Raw genomic sequence first — 24,450 nt, forward strand, 5'->3', positions numbered from 1 at the left:
TTTTAGAGGATTAGATTTCTAGTTAGCTAATGTAGGGAATGAAGAAAATAACAATCTTATAATTATTTAATTTTTGGTTATTCTAAATTAAAAAGTAGCAATAAAAGAACATAATAATTGCAGCATCAATAATTCTAAAATATTTCAACGGATTGGTTATTTTTGACAAAATTCGCAGCAATATATTTTTAGGATAAAAAACCAAATCCATATACGTCATTAGTCAATATTATAAAAATTATATTTAGAAAAATATTATGACAATTGAAATAATTACAATAAATATGTAACACAATTTTTGAGTTGTCAATTTTTTTTCAAATCACGCTAGTTAGATAATCCGTGTCGGAAAAACTTGGTACGAAAGCTCACTCAAAAAATTGTCGGTAAGGAAAATGAAGCTAGCTCCTAACCATTATTAAAACACTCACCTACACGATGCTCCATTAACTCCAACACCACCTCCAACCTATTATTAGTATTTTTATACAAAAGCGTGTGGGGAAGTAAACAATGGAAAGTTATCGATCAAAGTTTGTTCATATTTTATTCCGAAATTCTCATAATTAATTTTCAAGGATTCACAAACATAAATCGCGTGGCCTTTTCAACAGGTCAACGCTTGACCCGAAAATGAGATGAAATTACCCAAATAAGACGAATAACCAATGCGAGAACATTATAATGAAGTTGGTTTAATTGTCACTCATTTTGCAGATTCCTAAACATAAACCAAAACATGAATAATGTCCGTTTTTGTTGTATTTACCTGCTGCTGTTTATGCACTTGTTCATCGGTTCCACGGAGTGTATCGATGATCCGGCAGCAGCGGTGTACATCAAGGGTGATGTTTCGATAAACTGTGGCTCCAACGGCGTTTCCGCCACCCCTATTAATGGCAGGAAATGGATAGGAGATATGCACCCCAAGTTCAGCTCCTCCCTGCATTTAAAGGGCACATCGACCATCTCAAGTGACTCGATTTCCGATCATCGATCTCCGTATGAAACCGCAAGAATCTCCGCTTCACCTTTCTCCTACGCGTTTCTTCTCAGCCCAGGTCACAAGTTTATCCGCCTTCACTTTAATCCCACCGCGTATAAAGGGTTCGAAACACGGGCGGCGGCGGACTTGTTCCACGTCGTAGCCGGACCTTTCGTCTTACTTGGTAACTTCAGTGCTTCGCTGACCAGTGATGCTCTTGGCCTGAGTTACTTTACTAAGGAATATTTTTTAAACGTTGAAGAAAATCAACTGCTGAACATTAGTTTCTCCCCTGCCACGACTCTGTTGCGAAATGCTTATGCTTTCGTTAATGGGATTGAGATAATCCCAGTCACTCCGGAGCAATCTTACTTTCATGGTGGGGGTACCGGAGCACGAGTGCTTGGGCACGAGTCTCAGCTGTTTTATATTGATAATGGCACTGCACTAGAAATGGTTCACCGAGAAAGGGTCAGCGGGGATTCTTTCTCACCGGAAGATTACGATTTCAGCGAAGTATTTGGGACGGTTCTGAAAGAAAAGGCCAGAGTTCTGAACTGGAAAATACCAGTACATGTGGGATTCAGGTATTTGGTCAGGCTTCAATTCTACAAAGGAGGAGGACTCGAGATGATTGAGAGTAGCAAACTGAATTTCAAAGTACTCATCAATGAAATAGTTGCTTGCACGAATATTGACATATTCCAAGAAACGGATAACATAGCTTTCCTCAAGTATGATCATAGGGACTTTATAGTTATAATGAGAGGACGAAAAGAAGAAGGTAAACGCGATATCTCCCTCCAATCATATGATGAATCCTTTGATGGGAGTGGATCCTTTACGGGATTCGAAATATTCAAACTGAGCAACCTCGATAATAGTCTTGATTGCCCAAATCCCCTGCCTTTTGCAAGGGTCTCACCATCCTGGACTATCCAATCTTTGCTCGCAATCATTGCTCCTATAAGTATTATTCCAACTGTTATAATAGCTCTGGTTTTTTTGGCAAATATCACTTCTCATAAGCTGAGAAGAATTTTGCAATCTAACAACACGAAGGAGGAAAACAAGCCATCAGACCTGGGCAGACGAAGTTGTCGTTGTTTTTCATTGGACGAGATACAGTTGGGTACCAACAATTTCAGTGATGCACTTGTAATTGGAAAGGGTGGATACGGGAAAGTTTACAAATGCCTGATCGATGGTGGGAGAGACACTGTCGCCATAAAGCGGTTAAAATCAAACTCCAGGCAAGGGGCACATGAGTTTTTGGCAGAGGTCGAAACACTTTCTGAGCTCCGACATGTTAATGTGGTCTCTTTGATTGGCTACTGCACCGATCACGGGGAAATGATTCTAGTTTACAGCTATATGCCCCATGGAAATTTGGCAGACCACCTCTACAAGCTTAAAAGAATTGGAAATAACTCTTCTTCTCTTACCTGGAAGCAACGTCTTGACATATGCATTGGAACTGGTCGAGGACTAGATTATCTTCACACCGGACACGCAATCATACACCGTGATGTCAAGGTTTCAAACATTTTGCTGGATGGCAACTTCACGGCTAAGATTTCAGATTTGGGTTTGGTCAAACATGAAGACAAAAGCAATGTAAAGAGCCATGCTAGCACGAAAGTTAAGGGGACATTTGGATATCTTGACCCGAGTTACTTTAGCACGGGTAAGCTTACAAGAAAAAGTGATGTATATGCCTTTGGTGTGGTGTTATTGGAAGTATTGTGTGGGCGACCAGCAATAGACCATAGTGTTTCAATGGATGAGCATAATCTAACAAAGTGGGCTCGACACAAGATCAGTAAAGGAGAAGTTTATCTGATTGTAGCTTCAAGTCTGAGGGGCGAAATTTTACCAGATAGCTTGAAAACGTTTGTGCAGGTTGTTGAAAGATGCTTGGATGATGAGCCAAAGAAGCGGCCGACAATAGCTCAAGTTGTGGCGCAACTAGAGTTGGCACTTGAGCAGCAGGAGAACCCAAGATCTGTGACATCGAATGAGATAACAAGTGTTTCTACTCATAATGGCGAAGCCAACATATTAGTTAGTGGGCAACGAACATCGTACTCCTCTGATAGGCAAACTATAACTTCTCATCCCAGAGAACAAACTCGCGGCAATGATAGAGCCAATGTATTAGCCAGTGGGCCACAAACATCGACCTCCTCTAGTGAGCAAACTATGAAGTCTCGTGGAAGAGTACGAACTACCCACAATGATGAACCAAATGTCTTACGCAGTAGGCAACCAACATGGTCCTCCCCAGGTACAGTATCCATACCTCCTTCAACAGCCCTATCTACCCGGTCCCGTAACATGGATAACGGTTACCATTCATCGGAAGAAAACCAGAGGAACACCCCGGCATATAGGCCATCCATTCGTCGGTCGTGGAATGCATTTATGAACAAATTTAAGTCCCCGAAGAAAAAAAAATTGCCAATAACAGGTACACTATGAAGCAGTAAATTAGAAAAGAATAAAAAATGCTCATGATTTATTACTTGCCCCTAACATTCTGATAGTTGAAAGCGTTCATTCTTTATGTGAAATATATATTTGAGAATGGCTTTAAAGGAACACAAGGTTGAGTGTGAATGGAGCATAGCTCAGACTCACTATACACCCAAACCATGATAAACATTGCCGGTGATTCTGCTCATTCATACTAATTAGATTTATTTAGTGATAGGCGGAGCCGGACTGCAAATTTTTGATTGGAGCACCATCGCAGCTGCAACCAATCAGTTCGCCCCATCGTCTAAGATCGGAGAAGGTGGATTCGGTTCAGTTTACAAGGTGATCATTTCTAGACAAGCCATCTAATTGTTTTTGCTCCATTTTTCAGGTTAAGTAAAATTTCTGAATGTTTCTACTGAGCTTCATAGTTATTGCCATGCATTTGTAGGCTGTACTGCTTTCAGGAGAGACAGTTGCAGTTAAAAGGCTTTCAAACTATTCTGCACGGGGCCACGATGAATTCGAAAATGAGATTCATTTACTTCATAATCTCAATCACCGTAACATTATTAAACTTCTTGGATATTGCCAAGATGGTGAAGAGAGGATTTTGGTATATGAGTTCATGGAAAATGGTGGGCTGGATAATTTTATTTTTGGTTGGTGATCTCATGTTCCTTTTGGCCATTCAGTACTCTCTTTGGTATGATCCACTCTGTTTTGAAATGATTTCTACGCATGTACAGATGAAGCACGACGAATCCAACTTCACTGGAATCACAGGTTCAAGATCATCGTGGGAATTGCTCGAGGACTTCTGTATCTTCATCAAGATTTAGGATCACAGATAATCCATAGAGATCCCAAGCCACCCAATATTTTGCTAGACAGCCAGATGAATCCTAAAATTTCCGACTTTGGCATGGCTAGATCTTTGGAAGAAGATCAATCCTATTTGACAACGATGATAGCTGGGACAATGTAATCTAATACTTCATCCAACACCCCCTCCCCACTTTCTACCATGTTTCCGTCGGTCAAACCATGGTATCAATATTAAGGCAATATTTGTGAGAGCTTCTAAGAAGCATTTCTCAACTTTCTCATCGCTAAATTTGTGAAATTTTGTGATGGAAAAGCTGAGAAATACTTCTTAAAAACTTTCTCAAACACTGCTTAAAGTTTGTTTGGGCTTTTTTGTGATGTGCGTTATAAATATGCAGTGGTTACATTGCCCCAGAGTACATGGATAGTAAATTCTCAACTAGAACAGACGTGTATACCTTTGGAATTGCTGTCTTGGAGATTGTGAGCGGCAAGCGAAACCGTGATCTTCGTCGTCAAGATGGAGAGGACACACCTATGTTTGGCTTTGTAAGCATCAGATTTTGTTTTTTGCTTTTTTTTTTTTTGTATCGTGCATCGGGTTATTTAAGACATTATATAGAATTTCCTATGCAGCAGAATAATAATTGTTCCTCCCCAAAAATCAGATCATAGGCTGCTTAAAGCCAGTTTTGAGTAAGATATCTAACAAAGAAGCCTAGAAGTTGAGTCTAATGGACATTTTTTGTACAGGGATGGAGGCCGTGGGAGGACGGGAAAATATTGGATTTGGCTGATAAATCGATCCACGTTGACGTGGACGAAGCACTGCGTTGCATCCAAGTCGGCATTCTGTGTACTCGAGAAGCACATGAACGACCGACGATGTCCGATGTAGTCGACATGTTGGAGGGAAAAAAGTTTCTCACATGAGTAGCACACTACAGACATCTTCTCAGGTTCTTGTGTGCTACTATATATACGTAATATGTTGATGCATTGTTAGTCTTTAGAAATGGCTGGGTTCTCAACTTTTTCTTGTAATTTTATGTTACCATGTTCATGCAGGAATATTACAATTAATAATGGTTATATAACTTACAGAAGTTTTGGTTTATTCCCATATAGTGGTCATTCTAAATATTTTTTTCACTCGGTGCTACTGCTATGTTTAATTAGTGGTTGCCCGTTATTTGTGTGTATAGGGATGACAATGAGATGAGTTTGACCAAACCCAAGACTCGGAGGATCCAATCCAAATTGGACCGGCAGTCAGAATTATATAATTTTAAATTTATTAAAGAAAAAAGTTTAAAATTTTAAAAAGTAACAAATCATGAAAATAAATTAAAATTTATCAACTTGTATTCAATTAATAATTAATAAAAAATATAAATTATATTTTCCTATTAACACATCATAATAAAATAAAATGATTTTAATCCAAAAATATACAAACTCAAATTATAGATAATGTATTAATTATTTAATATAAGAAAAAAACTCGCTTGTGAAACTATCTGGCTAGGTCCTAAACCTGCCCGTCGGGGCAGGTTTAGCACTAAACTCGACCAATCCCTATTACACTTAAAATTAGTTTGTTGAAGATAATTATATGCATTATTCACTCCATTAGTTTGTTGAAGATAACTAAAATTATAGTTTAATTAAAAAGCTCGGTTTCCACGCTTAAATGCATTCCATGTTTTTAAGAACCTTGGATAAAACCATAGATTGCAGTGCAAGCAAACATGGGGTGACAACAAACAAGGCAATTTATTAAATCCACCACTCTTAACGATAAAACATGAAGAATATTTAATTCACATCTAATTCAAAGAAATCAGGGGTTACTTCAAGAAATGCATCATCCTATTCGGTCACGACTAATTGTTGAAATGTCCATCCTTCTGCCTTTGCCATCTCCTATCATAATGCAGATTCTTCCCCTGCCTCTGTTTATCAAATAAACTTTTACATTTACGACTACTACATCAGCGACAATAAAAAAAGAACCCAAAAATGGTTGCAGGATTTTACCTTTCCCAGGGACAACAATGATTGGCGCTATTTTACAATTATGGAAGCAATATTCACTAACGCTACCCTGCAGCACGCTGCAAAGAACAAGATGAAGGAAACAACAAGAATTTGGTCATGTATATTATATATGATAAGCATGTGATTTTGCAAGTGATGAGAAGCAGTGGCTGAGAAAGACCTTTGAATCAAACTTCGGCCCCTGGTGCCTATCACCACGGCAGCAGGCTTCAACCTTTCCGCTTCCTTGCATATAATCTTTCCTGCATCTCCTTCTACTATCCTAGCTTTCGTTTTAACCTATTCAACCAAAAATTTTAAAACCATTGGCTTGTCACATAGATAAACCAATATCTAAATGTCATTCATTTCAGCAAATTCATGGTGTTTCTTGTTTAAAATTCAATTTCAGCAAGTTACCATTATACAGAATCAATCAGGCTATTAAGAATAAAGATTGCAAATGCACAATAAATGAACACAAGTTTCGTCCAGTAACGTTTCCATTAACTAAAATTAATATGATACTTTGTTTAGAATTTTATCCCTCTATCCATTTTAAGAATCAACCAAGAAACTACCAAAACAGAGAAGGGGAAATAGAAACACAAGCACGGCAAGCTTTGATAAACGAAAATAATCAACTATATATCTTCGTGTTTCCTATCCACCACAGACTAATCAACCACAAATTACAAATCTCCATTCTCCAGTCAAATTTCAATAAGCCCAAACCTTTATCAGCTAAACCATCTATTCCCTTGAAACCCATATATATATGCCTCTCAAATATCAAGAAATCAAAACATTGAGAACCAGGCAAAAAAAAAAAAACTCACCATAGCCACCTCGAGTGCCTCCAATGCAAGTTTCTCCATTAGGTTCTGCGTCATCTCATATACCATCTGGTTCTTAAAACCTTACTCAAAACAAATCGAAATAAAGGAACCCATTAAGCCACAGGCAAAAAAAAATAAAATAAAAAATTAAACACCTACAGCATCTCACCGAAATGAATACTACAATACACTGAAATTCAAACAATTTCTAAGGAAAACAAGAACCGAAGCATACTGGAGATGGCGTGCACGAGGTGTATTGTATCGGAGAGGCGGCAAAAATGGGTGATTGCCCAATCAAAGGCGTGCTTGCTATTTGGACCATGATCAACGGCGATTATTATATCTCGCCCCCTTCTACGCTCTCCGCTTTCCCTCTCCAGCTCCGGCTCAGGAACAATCGGTATCAACAATGGCAGAACCACTTCTTTCCAGTTGTACTCTTCCTCTTCCTTCAGTGTCTCCATACCACCTTCCTCTGCTTCTTCTGGGATCTTTCTAATAATGATGATGAAAGTTATACGGCACTAATCACATGCAAAGATTGGATTTTTCAAGGCCCCTTTTGAATAATGGCGGTGATCCGAAAGGTAGTGAACAAGCGCTACACGGCACTGATTTTTCCAATCTGCGAACTTTAATCAGCAACAATTCCCCCACAGACCTATACATTGAATTTGTGTATAGTTTAGCATGACTCATGGTCAGTGGGAGAGGACTCGATGATATAAAGATGGATTTGGTCTAATTTGGCAGGATCGGTTACCCTTGGTTGAGCCAACCCGCTTATTTGTGAGGCACACCAATCCAATTATCTAATTTGACAAGTTCTATTTTGACAGTTTTACTTAACAAAATTTGATTCAAATTATGAAAGGTTTCACGAGGCCCTCAACAAGGGACACCTTTTTATTTTTAAATTTAATTTTAAGACTTTAAAACTTTGAACTATATTTTTATTTGAAAAAATAAATTAATTTTAAAACTATTAGTATTCTACAAGTACAATACAATAATTTTTATAAAATTTTTATTGAGAATGCTATATATACAACAATTCTTACGCCATTAAAAATTTCTATACAAAAATTCAATTTATCAAATCTTATGATACATCGAATATAAAATTTTGTTGGAAGAAACGTAATGTTAGAATATTCTTACGTTTTGAATTAAAACTGATACACATATTAATGAAGTTGATTCATTAACTTGCTTCATTAATTAAACTAAATGCATTCATTTGTTCAACTTTTGAAATCATGAAAATGGGGTAGACTTCAACCTAGCACATGCGTAAATGGGATGAAAGTAGGCATGAAGGGCCACATGTCTATTTATACTCATTTTGATGTTAAAGAAAAAAAACATATAGACAAACAAAAGTTATATATTTCAGTATATTGTTTCCTTTATTTTGTGTCAAAAGGTGATTACAATCAGGTATACTTTATGTTCATCGGAGTAGCAAGTTTGTGTTTATTTGATACTGGTACTATCGTTGTATCCTGAGAGACAGACGTCTATACGATCCTCAAAAAACCATCGGTGAGGAGGCGAATCTGTTTTAAAATAACTGTATTCTTCACAGGCCTCGGTCACCTATTTGTTTAATTCGCTAGAGCCTACCACATTTCTTGTTCTTCTTATTATTTTATATTTATGAAGTTAAATATATAATTTTATTTAATTGTTGAAATTAAATATATTATTTCTAATATATTTGTTCCTCCTTTCATATCCAACTAACAATCTTAAAAAATATTTTTTCCCAAACATTTGATCGTTTGTGTTGTGTTTTCATACATGGACACTGATTCAATTGTATCGGTACCAAAGGTGAGTCCCCCTGTTTCCAAGGTGTCACCAACACCAGTTAATGTTCATGCTTCTACAGTGCCGATTAACCATGATGATAAATCGGAAAAATTCGATGGATCGAATTTTAAGAGGTGACAGTAAAAGATGTTCTTTTATCTCACCACCTTGAGTTTGGCAAGGTTTTTGACTGAGGATCTCCCAAATCAGCTGAGGGTGAAGGAGATATGCAGGCTGTTAGTGCGGTTGATGCATGACACCATTCTGATTTTTTGTGTAGAAATTATATAATGAATGGTTTGGCTGACTCGCTGTATAATGTCTATAAAGATAAAAAGACAGCTAAGGAGTTATGGGAGTCTTTGGACCAAAAATATAAATCCAAGGATGCCGGAGCCAAGAAATTTATTGTTGGTCGGTTCTTGGATTATAAGATGGTGGACTCCAAGACTGTGATCAGTCAAGTTCAAGAGCTCCAAGTTATTTTGCACGAGATTCATGCCGAAGGTATGGTGCTAAGTGAATCTTTCCAAGTTGCAGCTATTATTGAAAAACTGCCTCCGGGTTGGAAAGATTTTAAAAATTATTTGAAACACAAACGAAAAGAAATGAATGTGGAGGAACTTGTTGTTAGGCTACGTATTGAAGAAGACAACAAGGGTTCTGAGAAAATATTTTTTAATCTTGATGTGGCTAAACCAAATGTGATCGAGCATGGTCAGAGCTCGAAGACCAAGAAAAATATTGGACCATTTGGAAGAGGTTCCAAGTTAGGACCTAAGAAAGATACTTTCAAGAGAAAATTCTTTGGAAAATGTTATAATTTTGGCGGTCCAGGTCACAAGGCTTCAGAATGCAAGAAACCCAAGAAAAATCGAGAGACAAATATGAGATTTAGTGTATATTAAATTCTTTTGTGTAAATTAGCGTATTAGTATTTGGATCATGAATAACACAAATTTTTTTAGTTATATTATATATATATATATATATATATATATATATATATATATTATGAATTAATTTTCAGATAACCTAATTTTTTTTTTAATTTTTATATTTTGCAGCTCGCGGTTGCATTAATTATCCATAAAAGTGAGATGGAAAATAGTTGCTGCCATAATATAGCACCGATGATGATCGGAATGTGGTTGGAAGAGCAATTAAATAATAATTTGTTTCTCCATTTCTTTTTTTTTTCTTTTTTTTTTTGTAAGAATCTATCCATATATATTTGTTCTTAATCTTTTTTTTTCCACCGAATATATCATATATATATATATATATTTATATATTTCTATGTTAAATAAAAAATCCAACCAGCAGAAAATGTGAATCAAGGTTTTTGTTTTTAATTGATACAAATAGTCAACCGATCGAGTAAACATATATGATAGTGGAATATATTTACCATTATATAAAGCAAGAGGACTTCTTACTGACCACAAGAAGAAATTTGTTCATTAACAACACTGAAATTACAATGTTTTTTTTTTTAAAAAAAAAACATTATTTTTACCTTATAAAAGTGGTTTTAATTAAATCTGTTGTCCTTGAGCGCTTTCTTAAAAACAGTTCTTCAAAATCTTTGTCTATAAGCCGCTATTTTAGGACTACGACAATGGTTTTTGTCAATCATTGTGCATGAGCATGTTTTTAAATAAATCAAATTTTTAATTAAATAAAAATTTAATTAGGTATATTATCATGACATTTTTAATGAATGCTACCAGAAAGCCGTACTGTTTCTGATAGAGATGTAAAAATTCAAGCCAAACGATATCAGGATCGAGCTCAACTCTTTTGATATATTTAAAGGCTCGAATTCGGTTCATTAAAAGTTCGTTTATATTTTTTAATGAACATAACTCGAGCTCAGGAGTCGGATCATTAAGCAAGCTCAAAAACTCATTAAGCATGCCCAGTAAACATTTAAACGAGCTCATCAAACATACATCCGAATTCGAGTTTAGGTTTTATTCGAGCTTGTTAAAGATATAATGAATTAAATCATACAATATATGAATATCTATAAATTAATCCAGATGAATGATTTATTTCATAAATAATAAAAACGAAAAACCTAGCAACTAAAAAATATAAACTCAGTAATTGAACATCCCAAAACTATATATTCAACTTTCAAATACCAAATAAAAATAATACCACCATTTATTTCATTAGTAAATATCTCACAACAAAAATCCGAGCAATCTCTGTTGTTGTTGTTGTTGTTTTTTTTTTTTTTTTATTTTATTTTATGTTTTTCAGTTGTTTATGCTTTATGTATTTATGTGTATTTTGTTGATTTTAGAGAGGTCTTGGTCTAGTTTCTTTCCTCTTTTGATTTGCTTTGTATCTGGTTTTATGTTTATATATACTTTGGAAAGATCTTGGTCTAGTTTCTTTCCTCTTTTGGGTTGTTTTGTATCTGTTTTTATGTTTATATATACAGATATGGGTTAAGTTGGTTCCCTTCCTCCTTTGTTTTGCTTTGTATCTGGTTTTATGTTTATATATGTCAACTCACATCTCAAAACTCGAGCTCGAGAGCGAAGAGAGAGAATTTATATCTCCTTTTATACCTTTTAATTCATTCATTAAAATTTGGTCAAAACATAACATGAATGAAAATTGTAGACAACTAAACAAGCTACCCATGACCGAAATTTTAGGCCATCTCCAATCACAAACACCATTTTGGTGCAAGTTTTACACTAAAATAGTACAATTTTTTCACCAAATACAACATTCATCTTCAACTCATTTACACCAAATCTTGCACTAAAAAGAATATTTTCGTAATATTTCTTTTATTTTACATATATTAATTATTATTATTCAATATATTTTAAATAAATAAATATTAAATTAAATGAATTATTATAATAATTTTTTTGATTAATATTTAATTATTAAACAATAATTTAAATATTAAATTATTATTTATCGACTATTAATAATTTTACCTATTTTATCTTGGATCCTGGCAAACCAAACTCATTATCGTCACCAAATCTATTATGAAGCAAACTTGAAGATGATTATTATTTTGATAAAACCAATATTTAAAAAAGTTTGATTAAGCATCGGTTAGGTTGAAGTTTCCTGATGATGTGATCATGGATGAATCATGAATTGATCAAGTAGCTAAGGATCTATTAGAGATGTCGCGATGTCCCATGACGAGAGGGTGTAGCAAGAAATTCAAATATACACTTTAATATTTGATGATAAATTATCAATAAGGCGTTTGAATACTTGAAGATCATTTAAATTAATTGAACTGCCGGATCGGGTTCAAATTTTGTAAGCATATTCATTAATATGTTTTCTAGGATCTGAACAATGGAGATTGTGATTGGTGGCTTGTAGAATCAGATCTAGACTGCCGAACAGACGCTGCTCGCTCACACAGCTTCTATGTGTTCTTCGCATGGCTTGCATATCTGAATCTTGAAAAAATCATATAAATTAATAAAACCGTCGGATCAGGTTAAAATTTTGTATGAATATTCATTAATATGTTTTCTAGGATCTGAACAGTCGAGATTACGATTGGTGGCTTTTAGAATCAGATCTAGATCACCGAACAGACGTTGCTCGCTCGCACAGCTTCTATGTGTTCTTCGCATGGCTTGCATATCTGAATCTTGAAAAAATCATATAAATTAATTTAACAGTAGGATCGGGTTAAAATTTTGTATGAATATTCAATAACATGTTATAAAAGATATGAACGGTGGAGATCATGATTGGTGATTTGTAGAATCAGATCTGGACCACCGAACAGGCGTTGCTTGCTCGCACAGCTTCTATGTGTTCTTCGCAGAGCTTGCATATCAGAATCTTAAAAAATCATATAAAATAATTGAACCATCGGATCGTGTTAAAAGTTTGTATGCATATTCAATAAATGTTATAAAAAATATGAACAGTGGAGATCGTGATTGGTGACTTGTAGAATCAGATCTAGACCGCCAAACAAACGTTGCTCGCTTGCGCAGCTTCTATGTGTTATTCGCAGGGCTTGCATATCAGAATCTTGCAAAAATCATAGGAATTAATTGAACCGTCGGATAAAGTTAAAATTTGGAATGCATATTTATGATCATGTTATCAAGTATCTCAACTGTGAAGATCTTGATCTAAGTTTTGGGGCTTGGGGAAAGGTGGCTCGGACCGCCGAGATGCAACATAATCTGCTCGCATAATGTTTTAGGCGTGTTCTTGAAAATATCATTCCAAAAAATCTAACCGTTGAAATTATTTGAAATTTTTATCATGAGTTCAGAACATCTTGATACACATTCTGGACAGTGGAGATCAATTTTCGCTTGCTACATCAAGTCGGTTCTTTGGTCAAATAATAGAAGATGTTATCTTACAATACATCCAAAGACATGTCATCGACAACACATTAACGAGATAAGTATTTCAATTATCTTTATGTTGGAATTAAATTATTAAATTTTTATTTTTGAAATTTATTATTATTTTTTAAATAATATTCTGAGGCATTTCCTACTATCAAAATTATGTGCTTGTCTTCTTGTGATCAGATTTGTTGGACTTCTATTGCCTTGTATTTTTTGTTTGGGTCTTTTTACAGATATCGGGCATGTAATCTCGCAGTAAGGCTCTAATCTATTATATCGGGCATGCAATCTCGCAATAAGACCTTATCATATCGGGCGTACAATCTCGCTGTAAGACCCTTTTTTACGTCATTAGGCATGCAATAAGGCCCAATCTGTGGTTCAACACTTCAAAAACCCAGGCAGGTCTGGCACTTAAAGTTCATTTCAGTGGCCCACATCAGTGGTATCCAAAGCCCAGATAGGTCTGGCACTCAAATTCCACTTCAGTGGCCCACATCAGTGGTATCCAAAGCCCAGACAGGTCTGACACTCAAAGTTCACTTCAGTGGCCCACATCAGTGGTATCCAAAGCCCAGACAGGTCTGACACTCAAAGTCCACTTAAGTGGCCCACATCAGTAGTATCCAAAGCCCAAACAGGTCTGGCACTCAAAGTCTACTTAAGTGGCCCACATCAGTGGTATCCAAAGTCCAGGTAGGTCTGACACTCAAAGTTCACTTCAGTGGCCCACATCAATGGTATCCAAAGCCCAGACAAGTCTGGCACTCAAAGACCACCTCAGTGACCCACATCAGTGGTATCCAAAGCCCAGGCAGGTCTGGCACTCAAAGTCCACTTCAGTGGTATCCAAAGCCCATGCAGATCTGGCACTCAAAAGTCCATTTCAGTGGCCCATATCAGTTATATCCAAAGCCCAAGCAGGTCTGACAATCAAAGTCCACTTCAAAAGCCCACATCAGTGACATCAAAAGTTCACATCAGTGACATCATAAATCCACGTCAGTGGTGTTCTCAAAAGCCCGACCAAGCTTAGCATATATCACACAATTCGTGATCACACTCAAAAGCCAGACAAAGCTCGGCACTCACCACGCACTTAGTGGTCAAATACAAAGCCCGACCAGCTCGGCTCCTACTACGCAATTCGTGGTCAAACTCAAAAGCCCGACCAAGCTCGACATATATCACACAATTCATGGTAAAACTCAAAAGCCCGACCATCTCGGCACGATGTAATTGTCTCAAAATTCTCCAAAAAATAATCTTGTTTGACTATTGTTGGAAAGTGTATGGTCCTATCATCACACAGTTCAGGATTGTTACTTATGCTCGGTCTTCATAGTTTTCACGTAAGACCAAAGTGGTCACCATCCGGTTCGGGAATATTATGGGCATTTGGTTAATTTAGAGTTCTTACATGGGCTCGAGATCTGACCAGACCACATGGTCTAAACTTCATACTTCTTTTAGACCAGAAGGGAGAGGTACTATTGTTATCCCGAGAAAATATTTCAACCCGAGCCTGTTTATAATGGGTCTACCCGTTGTGGCCCAAAATGTCAAGATACAGCCCGGTCCGAAATACATTGGGGCTTTGTTATAACCAGGGCTGGTCTTCATGGGCCGACCCGATCTGGGCCTGATGAGCCGCATGTGGCCTTTTCTAGTGCAAGTAGGACTCAGATGCATATAAGATAAGCTTGATCATTTACAGATATTCACGAGATAAGGATAAGTTTTAAGGGTGGTTCAATGAATGAGAAGTCCTACCTCAGGACTAGTTCTACTTCGATTAGGTAACTTGCTTCTCATATTCCTATAAATATAGGTACTGTTATTGTTTTATTCATTTATCAACACTCACTCTCACTTTTACATTCACGCACTGATATTCTTTTGTTTCGCATTCATCATACTCTCTGCCTTCAAGACACTGACTTAGGCATCAGTGGGATCATGCCGAAAACACCTTCCTCGCCCCCCTGACCTAGTTGTTGCTCGTGCAGAAAACACTGGTACCCGACCCAACCCGACTTGCTTCAATAGAGGAATTGGAGGATCCATTCTGCTAGACCGAACCCGAGGTAAAAAATCGACTTCATCAAAGTTCAAAAAGATCAAGAAAGTGAAGAAAACCTTGAAGAAAATACAAAAATAAGTCAACAGTGTCGAAGCTACGTACAGCGCGCCTGCGCTATGGTCTGCGAACGAGCCGCGCTCCCGCGCTGCTGGAATAGTGCGCCCGATCTATCGAGTGGTTTCTGAAGATGGGAAAGATGTAGCTAGAGCGCGCCCGTGCTACCTTCTCTTACACACACTTCGTTGTGTTTGTGTGTGTGCGGAATTTATATATTTTGATATTATTTTTCCTATTTTGAGTCTTCCGAGTCTACTAAAAAACTTTTAGATAATATCTTTTGCATTATTTTGCATTATCTTTTATTATTTTGTAGTTGTATTATAAATATAACATATAAATTCATTATTGGATACACAATACAATTCAGTTTTTTTTATTAATATCAAATCTAAAATTCTTTCTAAAATTTTATTTGAAGCTTTGTGATTTATTCAAATCAAACTTATCAAAGTTTCATAGACATTGTGGCGTTTGTCGGTTGTTCTTCATCGTAGATTGTCAAATACAAGTTATTTAAAAATCACTTTGAATCTCAATTGATTTTGTGATTATTTATTACTAATTATTCATCAATTAGATGTTAACATTCAATTATCTTTGTTTATTTTTACTTGTTTCAAGGTCGGGACATAATCATTGAATTCTTTCTTGTTATTGAATTAAGGGTCCGACTCCTACAATAATCGTGTTTGTTCTTCGTAGTTAGTTAGAATCATATCAGTTGGTATCAGAGCAAAGATTTGAATAAGTAAGTTTTCAATATCTTTGTTTCTAACTATTCTTCGTGTTCTTCGTTCTTCGTTTGCGTTTATTCTTTTTCAAATTTCAGAGTCGTTTCTGCGTCAATCTTGTTACTCAAGTTTCTTTTCTTATACTACAAGTTATAAAAAAAAATCAAAAATTCAAAGAAATAGAGAAAACGATCAAAAAAAATAGAAAAGACCTAAAAATTCAAGAAAATAGAAGAAGCAAGATGACCTTTGTGTCAATTCTTCTGTCTTTGATCAATATTTGGGTACAAGTCAAAATTCAAAATTGTCTAAAATTTCTTATTCTTGTTTTTGTGTGGTGTACGTGAATCAATTTTCAAGTGTCTACAAGTTTTTAAACTTGAGAGGTCTACAAGTTTTTAAACTTGAGATTTTGATAATTCATTCACAAAGCATAATCCTTCTACATATTTTGAGTAAAAAAAGTGTTGAGTGATCTTCTTTGGAGTGACTTGTAAGATTTTGGGTGAGAAATTTTTTTTATTACTAACTGTTTCTTGCAGGTACAATGAGTTCTAGTAAAGAAGGTGAGGATAGCTCGAGCCAAGTATTTTCAAAGACTCAAGCGGAGGAGTTGCCTAGAATGATGAGGGCCGCGATGAGAGCCGAATTGTAGTCCGTGAATGAAAGAATAAGTAGGCTTGAATTTAGTGTTAGTGGAGGTAAAAATAAAAATAAAATCTTTGAGGAAGAGGATGATGATGTTGAAGATGATGAGAGTTGTTGCGTATTTTTGTGCCCGCAAGTACACGGAATCAAGTTTTAATATAAAGTGATTAGAGTGTCGATCCCACGAGGATAATTGTGAAAATTATTTAGTACTTGTAATTAAAATAGTCTAAACTTTATCTAGAAAATTAAATATGAGAATTTTTGGTTTTCAACTTAAAATAAATTCAAAAAATTATAGCAAAGCAAGCACACAACTTCATAAAAATATCAATGAGATAAAATGGTCTAGAGGTTCTGATTTTTACCTGGTTTCAACAACAATTACTCCTAATTAATTTATCTTCATGAATTTCATTCAATTAATAGCCAAGAACACTTAATTATATTATTTCCCTCTCCCGAGCAACAAATAATGTGTATCAACTAAGATTCAATTCCAATATCCCTATTAAAAATTTAGTCTTAGTGATATGTGTAAAACAATGTTCTTTTCAAAAGCTCCGTTAACGTTATATACTCTCCCGAGTTATATAAACAATTAACAGTATAATTTCTATTGATCCTATTCAAAATCCCCTCTCCCGAAAAATGATTTCAAATAAATATAATAAATCAATTAGTGATAAATTAATTGAAAAGACAATCAAATCTAGAAAAAAAAATTAATCTAGGAGAATTCAATCCAATAAAATCAAAAACTCGTAAAAGTATCTATACCAGGTTCCATCGTCCCTCTAGACTAATGAAATTTAGTTCATGATCAAAATATTGCAAAAATAATTCATGTTCACAAATCTAGACATTAATTTAATAATAATAAGTTCAAAAGGATGAAAACAAATCCGAATATTCGATGCCGTGTCCGGTCGATCGATCTTCGTCTCTGTTTCTTTTGTTCTTCACGTCTTCAGATTTTTCTCGCATTCAAATTCTCGTTCAAGCTCTCTCAATTGTTCTGAAGTTGTGGGCGGCTGCTCCCCCTAATTTTGATATTTTTAATCTCTTTTATATGTTTCTTGAAAGCCCAAGATCAAGCACAAGAATCTAGATTTTAAAATTTCCAAAAATCTGATTTTTTCTCTAATCTGCGAAGTAGCGCAGATGATCCTCGGATAAGCGCAGATGCGCCTGTTCTCAATTATTTTCCGCATAGGCTTAAGCGCAGATGCTCTTATTTCATAGAGCAGATGCGCCATTGATTTCTTCATGTTTTTGGAATTTTGCGCAGCTGCTCTTCGTCCTCACGCAGAAGCGCTTAACGTTTCTTCAAGTTTCTGGCTTTTGGTGCATCTTCTCTTCTCTTTAGCGCATATGCGCTTCTTTCCTTCCATCAGGGGCAGCTGCTCTGCAGAGGCTGAACTCTTCATGTACAAGTACTGATTTTAGGCGCAGATCGCTCAAATTTGCGCAAAAGCTCAATCCATTATCGTCCAAATTGCGCAGATGCACGTGTTTATCGCGCAGCTGCGCTACTTCATTTTTTCAGATGAGCGACAGTTTTCGAAAATTCATATTTCATAATATATCTATTGGATTGAGCTGAAATTTTGACAGCAGCTTCAAAACATCTTAAACTTTATTATGAATAGTGGAGATTGGATTTGGATATCTCAAACATTCCCAGTAATTTTCTGAAGTTTTCTGTCCGAAATTCATCTTTTTGCTTCTTCTCGCTACTTTTCTTCCGACCCTTGCAACTCACAAAAACAACAACACATGTGCATAAAATCCACTCAATACATCACAAAAGTCAAGTCAAATCATATATAAATTAAGTGCATAAATTTCACTTATCAAATCCCACCAAACTTAGACTTTTGCTAGTCCCGAGCAAAACAGTAATATGTAATATAATCGACCTCCAAATTTTTCTATTTCAAAATTCAATCTACGTGTAAGCTAATTTTCTCAAAAGTTCTTGTGTGTGTGTGATTTGCCAATCTTTTCTATCATCCTCGCTTTCGATACATTAATGCAACAAGTTTGTTTTATAGATTCATCAATTCTGCACTCTAGTTTCAAAACACTCTCTACCAAGTTCAACTTCTACTCACTAAGATCAAAAGGACTTTTCAAGTTATATCATAGTTTTTATTATTTTTTTTAAAATCACCGGATTTTGCACTCCGTTTTTATTTTAGCCCCAATAATTACCCGCAAAATTAAGTATTACTAAAGATAGGATTCGAATTTCAATCTCATCGTCTATAGCTCGGATGGAGCATCAACCCCATTTTATCCCGCATACTTAGCCATGGATCGGTGATTAGAATTTCAATCCCTTTCCAGGCCCGGATGAAGTTGTAAAATTTTTTAAAAATATAATTTTTTTTTACTTTTTATAAATTAGCAACCCCATTTATTCCGCATACTTAGCCAAGGACAACGAAATTGGGATTTCAATTCCTCCTCAATGACCCGGATGAAGTTGTTATTAATTTATTGCCTAAATCATTTCTATGCTCGTAAAAGTATACCTCGGTTTTGAGTAAAAATCACCAAAGTTAAGAATCAAATCATCAAATCCACTCACAAAATCACAAAGTTTCTCTAATCACTAGAGTGTCAACAAGCTATAGCACTAACATCTGAACGACAACTTTCCATCTTCTTTGATTCTTCAATCATGAACACCTTCTCCGTGGATGATTGTTAGCCTCTTTGAACACATTAAAAATCACTTTCTCATCATCAACTCCCATCGACAACTCTCCTTTCTTAACATCAATCTTGGATTCAGCAGTAGCCAAGAACGGTCTTCCCAAAATCAACGGCATATTTGCATCCTCCTCCATATCTAGCACAACAAAATCCACAGGAAGGATAAATTTATCTATTTTTACCAGAACATCCTCGATGATTCCACGTGGATATGTGATAAATCTATCAGTTAGCTGCAATGCAATCGTCTTGGGCTTCACGTCTCCAAGTCCTAAACTCCTGAAAACAGAAAAAGGCATTAAGTGAATGCTAGATTCTAAATCACAAAGTGCTTTATTAAAATTAGAAGAACCAATAATGCAAGAAATCGTAAAAATCCCTTGATATTTTAATTTCTGTGGTGGCTTCTATTGCAGGATAGCACTGCACTCTTCAGTCCAGTTCACAGTCTTGAACTCCTCCAACTTACGCTTCTTAGACATCACTTCCTCAAGAATTTGGCATAATTTGGCATTTGCAGCAAAACATCGGCGAATGGAATATTGATGTGAAGTTTCTTGAAGATCTCAAGAAATTTTGAGAACTGCTCATCCAATGTCTTCTTCTTGAATCTCCGCGGATATAGTAGTTGGTTTGTACATCGGGTTTGGCTCAGGTTCAATCTCCTTCTCCTCAACTTTCTTCTCTTCAAATTTCTTCTCTTCAACTGCAGGTTCTTGGTCTCCAACTTATTTTTCATTCCTCACCTCTATATAGGGCTTTGCAGTGTTCTATGGGATTCACCTCAGTATTGCTTGGGAACTGACCTCTGTTGTTATCTTTCAATGCATTCGCCAGTTGCCCAATACTAGTCTCCATAGATTGCAGCACAACGACCATATTGGTCACATGCGTCTCCAAGCTGTCAAGTTTAGTCTCAGTCCTCGCCATCCTCTTGCTCGATTCCTACACAAAATTACTAACAACATCATCCAAAGATGGATTATACCTTCACCCTTATTTGTATTGTGCCTTGGAGGAGGATTCAACACATTTTTATTGTTAGCATAAGAGATATTTTCATGATTTCGCAAACCTGGGTGATAAGTATTGGGAACAGGATTACCTCTATAGCCTCCATAACCTCTGTAGCCATTAGGATTGAGATAGTTCACTTCATCTGGGGGACTGGATCCTTCAATAACAATTGAAACTCCAGCTGAATCTGCAACATTCACCTTATTCAAAGAACCTACTTGCGTAGACAATGCAGATAATTGAGCAGTGATAGATGTAAGAGGATCAACGATGTACACTCCAACAGGTTTCTTGACTCCCATACGCTCAGATGGCCATTGAAAACTGTTGATGGTCATTGTTCCAGCATATCATAGGCCTGAGTGGGATCCTTTGCAAAGATGGTTCCTCTAGCAGCAGAGTCCACAGACATCCTTGTAGATGCGTTCAGTCCATTGTAGAACCACTCAGTTTGCTCCCAATATGCAAAATTATGGTTATGAAAACGTCTAAGTAAATCTTTGTACCTTTCCCAAGCCTCGTAGAGCTGTTCAGAATCCATCTGCCTGAAGGTGATGATTTCAATCTTCAGTTGGGTGGATTTAGTAGGTGGAAAATATTTTTCAAGAAACTTCACTTTCATGTCCTCCCATGTAGTTATATTTCCCAACGGCAGTGATTTTAGCCAACTTCTAGCCTGATCCCTGAGAGAAAAAAAGAAACAAGCGTAAACGTATAATATCCTAAGAAACACCGTTCATCTTTACCGTATCAGTGATTTCCAAGAAAGTTTGTAGGTGCAGATGAGGATCAGCTGTGGCGCTCCCATTGAACTTGTTCTGTTGAACCATGTTGATCAGAGCCGGATTTAATTCGAGTTGTTGGCATTTATCGTCCCTCGAGCGATTCCAGAATATTGAGCTTGGATCGTCGGCCTGAAATGATCTCTGATTGGCACAAGGGAGCCGGATTTTCTTCAGCCATATTCTGTTGTTATTCTTCTCTCCTTGCTCTCCTCAAAGCACGTACAGCTTGTTCGATCTCAGGATCAAAAAGAAGAGAATTTGCACTTTGAGATCTTCGCATGAACTGCAATGAAAAACAAAAAGAACTCAATTAGTAACTTAAAATAAAATAAAAAAACTCTAAATTAAAATCTAGACTAATTGGTAACAAAACTAAAATAAAATCAAAATGTACTCCCCCGGCAACGGCGCCAAATACTTGTTGCGTATTTTTGTGCCCGCAAGTGCACGGTGTCAAGTTTTAATATAAAGTGAGTAGAGTGTCGATCCCACGAGGAGTAATGTAAAAATTATTTAGTACTTTTAATTAAAATAGTCTAAATTTATCTAGAAAATTAAATATGAGAATTTTTTGTTTTCAACTTAAAATAAATTCAAAAAATTATAGCAAAGCAAGCACACAACTTCATAAAAATATCAATGAGATAAAATGGTCTAGAGGTTCTGATTTCACCTGGTTTCGACAACAACTACTCCTAATTAATTTATCTTCATGAATTCCATTCAATTAATAGCCAAAAACAGTTAATTATATTATTTTCCTCTCCCGAGCAACAAATAATGTTTATCAACTAAGATTCAATCCCAATATCCGTATTAAAAATTTAGTCTTAGTGATATGTGTAAAACAATGTTCTTTTCAAAAACTCTGTTAACGTTATATACTCTCCCGAGTAATATAAACAATTAACAGTCTAATTTCTATTGGTCCTATTCAAAATCTCCTCTCCCGAGCAATGATTTCAAATAAATATAACAAATCAATTAGTGATCAATTAATTGAAAAGAAAATCAAATCTATAAAAAATAATTAATCTAGGAGAATTCAATCCAATAAAATCAAAAACTTGTAAAAGTGTCTACACCAGGTTTCATCGTCCCTTTAGACTAATGAAATTTAGTTCATGATCAAAATATTGCAAAAATAATTCATGTTCACAAATCTAGACATTAATTCAATAATAATAAGTTCAAAAGGATGAAAACAAATCCTAATATTCGATGCTGTGTCCGGTCGATCGATCTTCGTCCCTGTTCCTTTTGTTCTTCACGTCTTCAGATTTCTCTCGCCTTCAAATTCTCGTTCAAGCTCTCTCAATTGTTCTGAAGTTGTGGGCAGATGCTCCCCCTAATTTTGATATTCTCAATTTTTTTTATATGTTTCTTGAAAGCCCAAGATCAAGCCCAATAATCTAGAGTTTAAAATTTTCAAAAATTTGATTTTTTTCCCTAATCTGTGAAGTAGCGCAGATGCTCCTCAGATAAGCGCAGATGCGCTTGTTCTCAATTCTTTTCCGCATAGGCTTAAGCGCAGATGCTTTTCTTTCATAGAGCAGATGCGCCATTGATTTCTTCATGTTTCTGGAATTTTGATCAGCTGCTCTTCGTCCTAACGTAGAAGCGCTTAACGTTTCTTCAAGTTTCAGGCTTTTGGCGCGTCTTCTCTTCTTTCCTTCCATCAGGCGCAGCTGCTCTTAATTCTTGCACAGAGGATGAACTCTTCACGTACAAGTACTGATTTTAGGCGCAGATGCGCTCAAATTGGTGTAGAGCTCAATCCATTCTCATCCAAATTGCACAGATGCGCTTGTTTCTCGCGCAGCTGCGCTACTTCATTTTTTTCAGATGAGCGACAGTTTTCAAAAATTCATATTTCACAATATAACCGTCGGATTGATCTGAAATTTTGACAGAAACTTTAAAACATCTTAAAATTGATTATGAAAGGTGGGATTGGATTTGGATGTCTCAAACATTCCCAGTAATTTTCTGAATTTTGCTGTCTGAAATTCGTCTTTTCGCTTCTTCTCTCTACTTTTCTTCCGATCCTTGAAACTCAAAAAAACAACAACACGTATGCATAAAATCCACTCAATACCTCACAAAAGTCAAGTCAAATGATATATAAATTAAGTGCATAAATTGCACTTATCAAGAGTCTTGGTGAAAATTGGGGAAATAGGAGAGGTCAAGAGGGTGAAAAAAAATAGAAGGGGAGCGATGCGCGGGAGAAACATTAATGGAGGTAGAGAGGATGGAAACATTAGTAGTATTAAGAGAAAGATTCCTTCGTTTCATGGAAAATCTGATTCGGAGGCATATTTAGAGTGGGAGAAGCGAGTAGAGTTCGTTTTTTTATTGCCATCACTATTCTGAACTTAAAAAGGTAAGGTTGGCAGTGGTGGAGTTTGTAGATTATGCTTTAATTTAGTGAGATCAGTTGGTTACCACTAGGAGGAGATGTGGTGAGCGAGCTATTGAGACGTGAGATGAGATGAAGCGAGTTATGAGAAAGAGATTTGTGCCTAATCACTATTATTGTGAGATGTTTAGGCGATTGTAGAATTTGAAGCAAGGTTGGAAGATTATTTCAAAGAGTTAGGGGGTATATTCAATGTAGAGATTTAATGACTTTCATGGACTTGTTTTTTTGATAGCATCCCAACTGCCTTCTCCTGCATTCCCTATTGATTCTATTTTAGAAGCCACTTTCTCAAGAGTGTGAGAGAGCCTATACATGACATCTGCATCGGTATTCTTGGATGTGCTGGATTTTGCTTCAAGCTCGGTCCTATCTCGTTTTCTAGTGGTTGGAGGAACCTCTGAAATTTTGGGTTGAGACGGTAATGGTGGAGCAGAATCCTCAAAAAATGAAGGCTCGTTTGAAAATTCTTGTCTATCACTTTGCACGAATTCACCAGTATTTTCATCAAACACGTAATCATCTAGCAAATTAGTAATTTTATTTCCTTCAAGCTCTGATGTTCTAGCATCATTGTCTTCTCCTAGCCCCTTGGAGTATTTCCCAGTAGCAA

General features: G+C 36.1%; 2 protein-coding genes across 3 annotated transcripts; one reads left to right on the forward strand and one right to left on the reverse strand.

Annotated features, from left to right (window-relative positions):
• Positions 1-644: 644 nt before the first annotated feature.
• On the forward strand, positions 645-5,408 carry LOC140860086 (putative receptor-like protein kinase At5g39000). 2 transcript variants are annotated; one of them, XM_073262852.1, is made up of 6 exons: positions 645-3,455; positions 3,699-3,805; positions 3,915-4,125; positions 4,213-4,447; positions 4,690-4,840; positions 5,045-5,408. In XM_073262852.1, the coding sequence occupies exons 1-6, from the start codon at positions 740-742 to the stop codon at positions 5,222-5,224; spliced, it is 3,600 nt and encodes a 1,199-aa protein (XP_073118953.1). In that variant the 5' UTR covers positions 645-739; the 3' UTR covers positions 5,225-5,408. The 2 variants fall into 2 exon arrangements, with proteins under 2 accessions (XP_073118953.1, XP_073118952.1); XM_073262851.1 differs by having other exon boundaries at positions 647-3,455; positions 3,693-3,805.
• A 586-nt stretch (positions 5,409-5,994) lies between these two features.
• LOC140860087 (universal stress protein PHOS32) lies at positions 5,995-7,946 on the reverse strand. Its single transcript, XM_073262853.1, has 5 exons — positions 7,406-7,946; positions 7,171-7,250; positions 6,513-6,631; positions 6,332-6,408; positions 5,995-6,246 (listed from the first exon to the last, which is right to left on the reverse strand). The coding sequence occupies exons 1-5, from the start codon at positions 7,635-7,637 to the stop codon at positions 6,221-6,223; spliced, it is 534 nt and encodes a 177-aa protein (XP_073118954.1). The 5' UTR covers positions 7,638-7,946; the 3' UTR covers positions 5,995-6,220.
• Between the last annotated feature and the right edge of the window lie 16,504 nt (positions 7,947-24,450).

The sequence above is a fragment of the Henckelia pumila genome, chromosome 4 (assembly GCF_033568475.1).
Source record: "Henckelia pumila isolate YLH828 chromosome 4, ASM3356847v2, whole genome shotgun sequence".
In the NCBI taxonomy this organism is placed as follows: domain Eukaryota; kingdom Viridiplantae; phylum Streptophyta; class Magnoliopsida; order Lamiales; family Gesneriaceae; genus Henckelia; species Henckelia pumila.

Bases quoted from the DNA above. Each gene is read 5' to 3' on its own strand.
- LOC140860087 (XM_073262853.1), bottom strand. From the start codon at position 7,637: ATGGAGACACTGAAGGAAGAGGAAGAGTACAACTGGAAAGAAGTGGTT. The intron at 6,632-7,170 runs GTGAGTTTTTTT...TTGGTTGAATAG, and splicing joins AGGCACTCGAGGTGGCTATG to GTTAAAACGAAAGCTAGGAT. The intron at 6,247-6,331 runs GTAAAATCCTGC...TTTGATAAACAG, and splicing joins CATTGTTGTCCCTGGGAAAG to AGGCAGGGGAAGAATCTGCA.
- LOC140860086 (XM_073262851.1), top strand. From the start codon at position 740: ATGAATAATGTCCGTTTTTGTTGTATTTACCTGCTGCTGTTTATGCAC. The intron at 3,806-3,914 runs GTGATCATTTCT...ATGCATTTGTAG, and splicing joins GATTCGGTTCAGTTTACAAG to GCTGTACTGCTTTCAGGAGA. The intron at 4,126-4,212 runs GTTGGTGATCTC...ACGCATGTACAG, and splicing joins GCTGGATAATTTTATTTTTG to ATGAAGCACGACGAATCCAA.